This window comes from Humulus lupulus, chromosome 4, assembly GCF_963169125.1.
Source record: "Humulus lupulus chromosome 4, drHumLupu1.1, whole genome shotgun sequence".
Taxonomy (NCBI): Eukaryota; Viridiplantae; Streptophyta; class Magnoliopsida; order Rosales; family Cannabaceae; genus Humulus; species Humulus lupulus.
The window spans coordinates 53,865,093-53,875,600 of NC_084796.1; the positions used below are offsets into that span (position 1 = coordinate 53,865,093).

The following is a 10,508-nucleotide window of genomic DNA, read 5'->3' on the forward strand; positions in this document are numbered from 1 at the left end:
TAAAATAACATGAGCCAACCTTTATTGTTGTTGATTTTATCAAATTTTAATAATTTCAATAAAAGTAATAAACTCTTTTTTTTTTCCTTCTTCGGCAAGAGAACTTTTTTTAACATACATATTTTGTTGAAAATAGTCTCTGTTTTTGTCAAAATAAGAGATAGAGGAGTACCTGACAAATTAAAGAGAAGGAAAAAAACTCAATCAAACAACTATGTGTGTAATGTCATAAATAAATAAATAAAAAGTGATATCTTCTTTGTAATTTTTCTGCGTAAGAGGAAAGAGAAGAAAGTTTTTGGTCTATGGGCCTTGTAAGTAGTGTACGTGCATCAAACTCACCTTAAAATTTCATTGACTCTAGTTGAATTTTTAACATGATTTTTGAAAATCGCCATGGGTTACAGCTACAAGTAGTATGCAAACAAACAAAAATTAATTTGAAGTTCAATATATATAAATACATCAAATTCAGAAGTTTGTAGACTAATATATGATAGTCAAAAATTAATTTTAGAAACAAATTAAATTTTTGTCATGTATTATTCAGTTTTCATGAATACGTAAGAAAAAGTTCAACTTTATAATATTGAAAAGACTTTCTGAAACAAAAAAAAAGGTCACTGGCGACAATGGCAGAGAAATGGAACATAATGGGTTCCAACATAGCCAAGTCAAAAATGGACTGACGATCCTCTTCAAGGAAAGCAAAGCTTCTCTATAACTGTATATTTTTAGGTGTTTCTCTGTATAATTTTCGGTGTTGATAATGAAAATCTTAATTTTGTTGATACGTTCAGTGTTATATATAAATATATATATTTTATAAGTTCTTTCGTATTTGGATGATGTTAATTTGGTGTTTTAAGAGATTTTAGCTTCATTTTGTAAGTTTTCGGTATTTAAACTAAGTTGTAATTTTTTTTGACAACACTGATATATTTGATGCAATTTTGGTATAAGAATTTTATATGTACAAAAAGGAGTTGCAAGATGAAGTTGAGATGTAATTCTAATGTGTTTTGAAGTCTATGAGCATATATGGTGATGTTGTGGTGAATGAAGCTTGAGTAGCGGCTTACAAAAGCAAGTGAAATGGAATTTGGAGCGTTGGTTGCGGCTCAAATAAGTGCTGGCCGCAGCCTAATTACAAGGAATGAGGGTTTTGGAAATAGCAAGTTTTGGTAGCGACAAATACTTCTTCAGGTAGCGGCCAAAATACGAATTTTTAAGAGACAATGTGCACTGGTAGTAGCCACTACTTTTCCAGGCCGCTACTCAAGGCTAAATCAGCCACACTAGTAGCGGCCACCACTTTTCCAAGCTGCGGCCAGTCAACACGATTTAAGTTTTTAGGTTATTTTTAATGAGATTTTTAAGAGGATTATAAAAGGTTTTAGGGCTAGGGTTTTCATAAGTTTGATTACGGTTTTTTGGAGAGAAAAAGACTTAGAAATGACTGGAGAGAAGACTACAACACTATGGTTCATCAATCTAGTTTCTTTTCTTCCCTTAATCTCTTTAATATTAATTATAATTATGTTTGTGATTATGATTGCTATTATGGAGTAGATTCGTTTTAGGTTAAGGGTTAATTCAAAAACCCAAGACATGAATTCTTGATTGTTGATAATGAGTATTATTCTTTAATTTCTCTCAATATTAAATTGTTTCTATTTTTCCAATTGAATGTTATGAATTTTGTGATTTCTTGTAAGGTGGCCAACTAATTAAGGTTTTACATTGATCAATTGTCATCTTAGAATTACTACTCACCTAATAGTTTAGAATTCTAAATGTATGTGATAAATTGCAATTGATAGAAATGTCAAAAGAATTGTTGATTGCGTTGAAAAATAGAACCTATGTTAAATGAATTATATGCTTCATTAATTTATTGCCTAAATTAACTTGCCTCCATAGGATTTAATGCTTTACCTAAGTTAAATAAATTGTATGGTTCATAGGTTTATTGCTTGGGTAAAAGAGTTAATTATTGAGTGCTTCGCCTTGATTACTTGTAATAGGGAGACTGAGATAATTGTCTGCTTCAGCGTTATCTGTAGGCTTAATAGTTTAATTGAGAAATTGGAATAATTTTTTTATTAGTGATTGGGAATGATTGTTGAGGGTGGAGATTAACCTTTAACTGTTTCTTAATATCGTAATAGCAATCTTTATTTGCTTTCTAGTTTATGTTATTTAATTTTGAGTTCGAAATATAAATCCCCATTTTAAGTCTTAGTGCTAATTATTGAATAATAAAGTGAACGATCGTGGGTTTGACCTGTGCTTGCTATTATACTCAAATAATTTGAAGTATTGAAAGAAAAACAATTATTAAATTTGTTGTGGTATACGCACCCACCAAATTTTTGGCGCCGTTGTCGGGGACTATTGTAAGTTTTTTTTATTATTCAATTTAATTAACTACATACTCACTAGTTTAAATTTTTTTTGATTGCAGGTGTATATGTCTGGCGATGATACTCAAGAAAGACTACAAGCCGTAAAGCAATATCTTGAGACATGGTCATCCCGTTCTTCAAGGACTATCACTGACAATCCACATTTTCAACCTTCAAAGAAAGTCAATCCAGTACAAATACCATTACCATCTGACAACGATTCTGACTCTGAAACATCAGTTAAGTCTCAGATGGCTCAGGAAAGGACATTGAAAGAGTTGGCGGCGCCAAATCTAGACCATCAACCTCTATGTATTCAATATCCAACATTGGACGTTAACTTTGAACTCAATTTGGGCCTCATACATTTATTATCATCTTTCTATGGGCTACCAGGAGAGGACCCAAACAAGCATCTGACAGAGTTTCACATAGTCTGCTCTAGTATGAAACCATCATTAGTAACTGAAGAGCATATTAAGTTAAGAAAATTTCCATTTTCTTTGAAGGGTGGTGCAAAGGAATGACTATATTACCTTTCTCCTAGAACTGTTAATACCTAGAATGAAATGAAGACAATGTTCTTGGAGCATTACTTCCCAACATCTAAGGTTGGCAGTATAAGGAAGGAAATTTATGGCATTCGCCAATAGACTGGGGAGTCATTATATGAGTTTTGGGAGAGATTTAAGCAGTTGAGTGCTAGTTTCCCTCATCATCAAATAAGTGAACAACTCATAATCCAGTACTTTTATGAAGGATTACAATCATTGGATAGGAGTATGATTGATGCAGCCAGTGGGGGTACACTAGTTGATAAGACTCCTGCTGCAGCTAGGACCTTGAATTCTAATATGGTTGCCAACTCACAACAGTTTGGCATTCGCCAAGATCCTAATCCACCACCCAAATCAGTTAATGAAGTGAGCACTTCTAATGCTAATTAGCTTGGTCAACAATTGGCTCAATTAACTACAGCAGTACAACAACTTGCTTTAGGCAATTATGCCACAAGCTGCTCCACCAACAAGTGCCAAACCCTCTACTGAAGATTTAATCAATGCAATTGCTACAAATACTCTTCAGTTTCAGCAAACTACCCAAGCATCCATCAAAAGTTTGGAGAATTAGGTGGGACAACTAGCAGCATCATATAACAGGTTGGAATCTGTGGAATCTGTCAGGTTGTGGGGCATGCTACTGATACTTGCCCTACTCTATTTGAGGGAGAGACTGAGGGTGTTAATGTTGTAGGAAATTTCCCAGGTCAATTACGCCAGATGTACTATGAACCTTTTTCACAAACTTATAATTCTAGCTGGCATGATCATCCAAAACTTCATTATAGGAATCAACAACAAGTTCTCCACAATCTACACCCGCGAGACCACCTGGTTTCACTTTTCAACAACGGTCTCAATAGAATTTTGTACCTAGACCATCGCAAGCACCACAAGTTTCTCTACCAACAAGTGCCAAACCTTCTACTGAAGATTTAATCAATGCAATTGCTACAAATACTCTTCAGTTTTAGCAAACTACCCAAGCATCCATCAAAAGTTTGGAGAATCAAATGGGACAACTACCAGCATCATATAATAGGTTGGAAGCTCATTTGTCTAATAAATTGCCTTCACAACCTGAGATGAATCCCAAGGAGAATGCTAGTGCAATAACTTTGAGAAGCGGGAAGCAATATGATCCACCTAGTCCTCCAATGCCTAGTAAATTTTCATCCAAGCTACAAGTTGATTGCTCGGTTGATGAAGATGTGCCTCCAAAGCCAACCAACCCTACTCAACCAACCCCTAAGCCTACTTTTGTCACCCTATTTCCTTTCCTAAACATACTGAAGAAGACTAAAAAGGAAGAGGTTGACAAGGAAATTCTAGATACATTCCGCAAGGTAGAAGTGAATATTCCTCTTCTTGACGCTATTAAAAAAGTGTCGCGCTATGCCAAGTTTTTTAAAGAATTGTGCACTAATAAGCGTAAGTTGAGGCGTAATGAAAAGTTAGTGTAGGGGAGAATGTTTCTGCAGTTCTTCAAAAGAAGCTTTCACCGAAGTGTAAGGATCCTGACACTTTTACTATCCCTTGCACTATTGGTAATAAAAGAATTGAGTGTTGTATGTTGGATTTGGGAGCCTCTATAAATGTCATGTCGTTCTCCATTTATGCTTCATTGAATCTCATTCCACTTGAAGAAACATGGGTAATTATTCAACTTGTTGATAGGTCGAATGCTTATCCCAGGGGTGTAATATAAGATGTTTTAGTTCAAGTGAATGAATTGGTATTTCCAATAGATTTCTGTGTTCTTGATATGGAAGATGAATCCATTCCATGCTCCACTCCAATTTTTTTGGGATGACCATTCATGAAAACTGCAAGAACCAAGATTGATGTGCATGATGGTACATTGACCATGGAATTTGATGGGGAGACAATTCGATTCAATATTTTTGAGGCTATGAGGTAACCATGTGATGTACATGCTGCTTACTCTCTTGATGTGTTGGATATCCCTTCTCAACGAGTCTTAGATTTGCATAATGAAGATTGTTTGGAGGTTGTATTGGAGAGCATCTTGTGTTGACCGATGAAGATTTTTCTGAAGAGATCATGGATGTCATAACCGCACTCAATAGTGGTTTTGACAAGACTTTTAAGAATGTTACATTTAAGGATTTACATATTTCTAATGAGAAATTATAGCCATCAATTGTTCAAGCTCCTACACTTGAATTGAAGCCACTTCTGGAGCATCTCAGATATGTTTACTTGGGGAAGAATAAGACACTTCCAGTTATAATTGCAAGAAATCTTAACCAAGTTCAAGAAGAAAAATTGATAAAAGTGTTTCAAGATTATAAAACAACCATTGGGTGGTCTATTGCTGATATTAAGGGGATTAGCCATTCTATCCACATGCATCGAATATTACTTGAAGAATGGTCTAAACAAACATGTGAGGCACAACAGAGATTAAATCCACCTATGATGGAGATTGTGAAAAAGGATATATTGAAGCTCCTTATTGCGGGTATTATTTACCCAATTTCAAATAGTCAATGGGTGAGTCTAGTTCAGGTAGTGCCAAAGAAGTCTAGAATCACAGTGGTATAGAATGAAGAAAACAAGTTGGTGCCAACAAGAATGCAAACCGGGTGGCGAGTTTGAATAGACTACTGTAAGTTGAATGCGGCAACTCGTAAAGATCATTTTCCATTACCTTTCATTGATCAGATGCTTGAGAGGTTAGCAGGTCATCCTTATTATTGTTTTCTTGACGGTTATTCGAGATATAATCAGATTTTTATTGCTCTTGGAGATCAAGAGAAGACAACATTCACATGCCCTTTTGGTACATTCACTTTCTAACGTATGCCATTTAGGTTATGTAATACTCCTGCCACTTTTCAGCGATGTATGATGAGCATTTTTTCAGAATATATTGAAAACATCATTGAGGTTTTTATGGATTATTTTAGTGTTTATGGTGACTCATTTGATCAATGCCTTCATAATCTCACTTTGGTACTCCAGCGGTGTATTCAAACTAACATTGTGCTTAATTGGGAAAAATGTCATTTTATGGTAAACCAAGGTATAGTTTTGGGTCATGTGATTTCTGTTATATTATTTTATAATATAATGTAATATTATAATATAATATAATGTTTTAGATTAAATAAATGTGACAAGAGTGTCACATATTGTAACATATAATAGAGAGTTACAATATTTAGATATATGAGATATATCCAAATAATGTAACATATTTGGTGTTACAAATTTGTAACTTCCAAATATTACCCTTTATTGTGTAAATTTGGTGTTACACAATATTGAAATGAATTTCATAAATCCATATGTGAAATGGCTGTTAGAGATATGATTTTAACCCCAAAAATGGGTTTTGGGGGTTACAAAATCATTTGGGAGGGTTTGGAACCGTTTGGAAAAACAGCACATTTTTAAGTGCTGAAAATGGTTAGTGGTCGCGGCCACTGAATATTGGTGGCCGCGGCCACTAATGTCTCTGGTCGCAGCCACAGGCCAAAACTGACTCTTTTTTTTCTTCAGTTTTTTCAATCTTTGTTGAACGGCTCAAAAAACTCAAATAACTCCCAAATGTAATTTTTAATTTCATATTAATCCAATTAAACATTGGTAATAGCCATGGGGGTTGGTGGAATTTGAAATTCAAAGGGTGTCTCCAAACTCTATAAATAGGAGCTTATAGCTCACTTGAAAGACACAACATTTCTATCCATTAGAGCACTTGGCTAGAAATACCTTGAGGCTTGATAATTCCATAAAGTATTTCAAAAATCTGAGAGAGATCCCTTAGTGCTTGAGTTAGGGGGAAATAAGCTTTTGGACAAAGGTTTTAAACCTTGTGCAAGTTGGTAATCCCAACATTCTTCACTTTGGTTGTGTGAGTGAGAGTTTATTGTTTTTGTTCTTGTTCTTATTTTCTTCTATTGCTTTTCTTCTTTTTCTTCTTGTTCTATTTACTTGTACTTTTGTTTAAGAATTGTAATCCTTTTATTTCCTTTGTTCAAACACTTCTAGTTTATTTGTATCTTTTGTAATAGAGTTGTACTTTCTATTTCTATCATCTTACATCTCCTTCTCCTTTTATTTGTATTTTCAGTTATAGAGTTGTAACACTCTTTTTAATCAATCTATATTTATTTGTAATATTATTGCATAGAGTTGTATTATCTTACCATTTCCATTGAGGCAAATACATATTTTCCTAACAATTTCAGTCAAGGGAATAGAGGTTGATAAGGCAAAGATTGATTTAATTCGTTCTCTACCACCTCCGACTAGTGTGAAAGAAGTGAGACATTCCTTGGGCATGTCGGGTTCTATAGGAGATTTATCAAGGATTTCTCTAAAATCTCCACACCACTATGAAACCATCTTCAAAAAGATGTAAAGTTCAAGTTTGATGAAAAGTGTTTAGTGCTTTTCAACTTATCAAAAGAATCTTTGACTACATCTCCTATAATTTAGCCGTGGGAGTTGCCTTTTGAACTAATGTGTGATGCGAGTGACTATGCCGTGGGTGTTGTTCTTGGTCAGTGAGTTGACAAGCTCCCTCGTGTTATATACTATGCTTCTCACACTCTTAGTAATGTGCATGCAACTTAATTATTCCACCACTGAAAAAGAGTTATTGGCGGTAATTTTTGCATTGGAAAAGTTTTGGTCTTACTTGATTGGAACTAAAGTGATTGTATATACCGACCATGCTGCTCTTCGCTATCTATTGGCAAAGAAAGAAGCCAAGCCTTGACGGATTCAGTGGATTCTACTTCTCTAAGAGTTTGACTTAGAGATAAAGGACAAGAAGGGTTCAGAAAATCTGGTGGCGGATCACTTGAGTCGTCTTATTTGGAATGAAGACCATTTACCTATTGTACGCCCTGAAAATTCAGCACATCCCTTGTTGAGACAGCTCGGGTACAGCGAGCTAATAAAAAGTCGTAATCTATGCACCACGTGTTCACCTCTCATCCGAAAACATTCGATGTCATCCCCTATACAAATAGCTCGAGCTATTGAGACATTTAGTAACCTATCACCTGGAACAATTTTGTGTAAAATGGCATCAAGAGGCACGAGCTAACATTACGTTAAGCTCATGATACGCCAAAGGTCTGACGTACCTCAAGGTCTTTATAAAGTTGACCACGCAATATAAATGTGCATAAAACAGACATCACGTGTCTGTTTTATTCTCGAATTCCTAGATACGCAATATAAACGAGCGTGATCAGACACCGCATGCCTGATTTAGGCCATGCGGCCCATTACCTTTTTTATCTATTGATTAGACCACACTTCAATGCAAAATTTAGATATTAATCATCAATGTTGCAGAGATGATGTGAAGGATCAAGAGATCACGAGATGTCCCCAATACCTACCCAGAGATCATTCTCCTATAAATACCAGGATCCTGGGTACTGCAAAGGGTTGGATTCTTTCTGTAATGCAAATACTCTGTAAAAATAGAGAGAAGTTTATAGCAATAATATCGACTCGTGGACTAGGGGGATTTTAACCTCCGAACCACGTAAAAAGGAGTGATCATTTTCTTGGTAGCTAATTACCAACATCCTTGAGCATTATCATTATCATTTTCTTAGTACAGTTTATCATTAAGGACTAATCCATCCTAGTTATTCATATAATTCACTGTTGGCAAAAAACTGCGTCAACACCTATGAATGAAAAATTTCCCGATGAACAACTATTAGCCATGCAGGAAGTCATTCCTTCGTATGCCGACATTGTCAATTATCTTGCTACAAAGGAGTTACCAAGTGATCTCACACAAGCACAACGGAACAAGATCAAGCATGATGCTCACCACTACATATGGGATGAACCTTATCTTTGGAAGATTGTACATATTAAATCATTCAAAGGTGTGTACCTGAATCTGAATTATGTTCCATCCTTGCTTTGCGTCATGCTTATGCTTGTGGTGGAAACTCTAAACCTAAGAAGACAGTTCGTAAAATATTTGACAGTGGTTTCTATTGGCCTACAATTTTCAAAGACTCTTATGCGTATTATAAGGCATGTGATCGTTGTCAACGGGTTGGTAACATAACAGCCAAAGAACAAATGCCGCAAACTCCAATTTTAATTCTACAGATCTTTGATGTTTGGGGTATGGATTTTATGGGACCTTTCCCATCTTCTTTTGGCTATGAATATATTCCTTTGGCAGTGGACTATGTGTCTAAATAGGTAGAAGTGATTCCAACTAGAGTGGATAATTCAAAAAACAGTGGTGAATTTCATTCGTTCTAACATTTTTGTGAGATTTGGTACACCCAAGGCTATACTTAGTGATCGCTGCGCTCATTTTTGCAACAAGAGTATAGAAGCATTGTTTTGCCGCTATAGTGTAACTCACAAGGTGACAGTTGCTTATTACCCACAAGCCAATGGGTAAGCGAAGGTTTCCAACCAAGAAGTCAAATCAATTCTTGAGAAGAATGTAAACCCAAACCGTAAAGATTGGAGTGAAAGGCTTAGTGATGTCTTGTGGGCTCATCGCACATCATGTAAAACACCTATGGTATGTCACCGTATCGGTTGGTGTATGGAAAGCCTTGCCATCTACCAGTAGAATTAGAGCATAAGGCTTGGTGGGCTGTGAAGAAGTTTAACATGGACATGGTTGCAGCAGGACAACAACGACTGCTTCAATTACATGAATTAGAAGAAATTCGTAATGAGGCTTATGAGAGTTCGAAGATCTACAAGGAGAACACCAAAGCGTTTCATGATAAACATATTCTTCGAAAGAGTTTTGTGGAAGGCCAGAACATTCTCATGTATCACTCTCGCCTTAAACTCTTTCCGGGGAAATTAAAACCTCGATGGTCGGGTCCTTTCAATGTTATCAAGGTCTTTCCTCATGGAGCAGTAGAAGTTACAAGTCCAAGTACCGAAAAGTCTTTCAAGGTGAATGGTCACATATTAAAGCCATATTACGAATCGATGGAGGAAGAACAAGCTATTGTGATTTACCTTGTCGATCCGGAATATGTGGATGAAGAGTGAAGCTTCGAAGTCGAGCTAGCGACGTTAAACTTAGCTATTGTGTAAATTTTCATTTTTAATTTTCATTTACTTTTAGTTTGAAATTTTTTTATTTTAGTTTTAGATGGAAATTTAAATCGTGAAAAACGTTAAAAGAAAAAATATATATTTTAGTGTCCAGGGCTCCAGGCCGCAGCCAACACTCTTAGTGGCCGCGGCCTAATTTCTCAAAAATGTGGCATGGGGAATCAGGAGGTTTTGGCCGCAACAAGGACTTTTTCTTGCCGCTACTTATACACATTTTTCACCCAGGACCTACGCATCAGGGGTTCAGGCCACTGTAAGCCAAAACCCAAGCCACGGCCATGACCCAAATTCTGCCTATAATTATTTTTCTTTTCAATTTTTTCTTCTTTTCTCCTTTCTTCTCAAACCCAAACACAAAAACACAACTCTTCACCACATTTCTCACACTCTTCTACTCCAATATGAAATCCCTACTCTCACTTCACCATCAAAT

At 35.8% G+C, this 10,508-nt stretch overlaps 1 protein-coding gene and 1 non-coding gene across 2 annotated transcripts; one reads left to right on the forward strand and one right to left on the reverse strand.

The window, feature by feature from the left end:
• Positions 1–3,025: 3,025 nt before the first annotated feature.
• LOC133833715 (small nucleolar RNA R71) lies at positions 3,026–3,132 on the reverse strand. The gene has a single exon (XR_009893081.1). It is a non-coding gene; the product is annotated as a small nucleolar RNA R71 (small nucleolar RNA).
• A 6,391-nt stretch (positions 3,133–9,523) lies between these two features.
• Positions 9,524–10,009, forward strand: LOC133832181 (uncharacterized). Its single transcript, XM_062262556.1, has one exon. It carries the CDS (start codon positions 9,524–9,526, stop codon positions 10,007–10,009), a length of 486 nt encoding a protein of 161 aa, XP_062118540.1.
• The last annotated feature ends 499 nt before the right edge of the window (positions 10,010–10,508 follow it).

Bases quoted from the DNA above. Each gene is read 5' to 3' on its own strand.
- LOC133832181 (XM_062262556.1), top strand. From the start codon at position 9,524: ATGTCACCGTATCGGTTGGTGTATGGAAAGCCTTGCCATCTACCAGTA.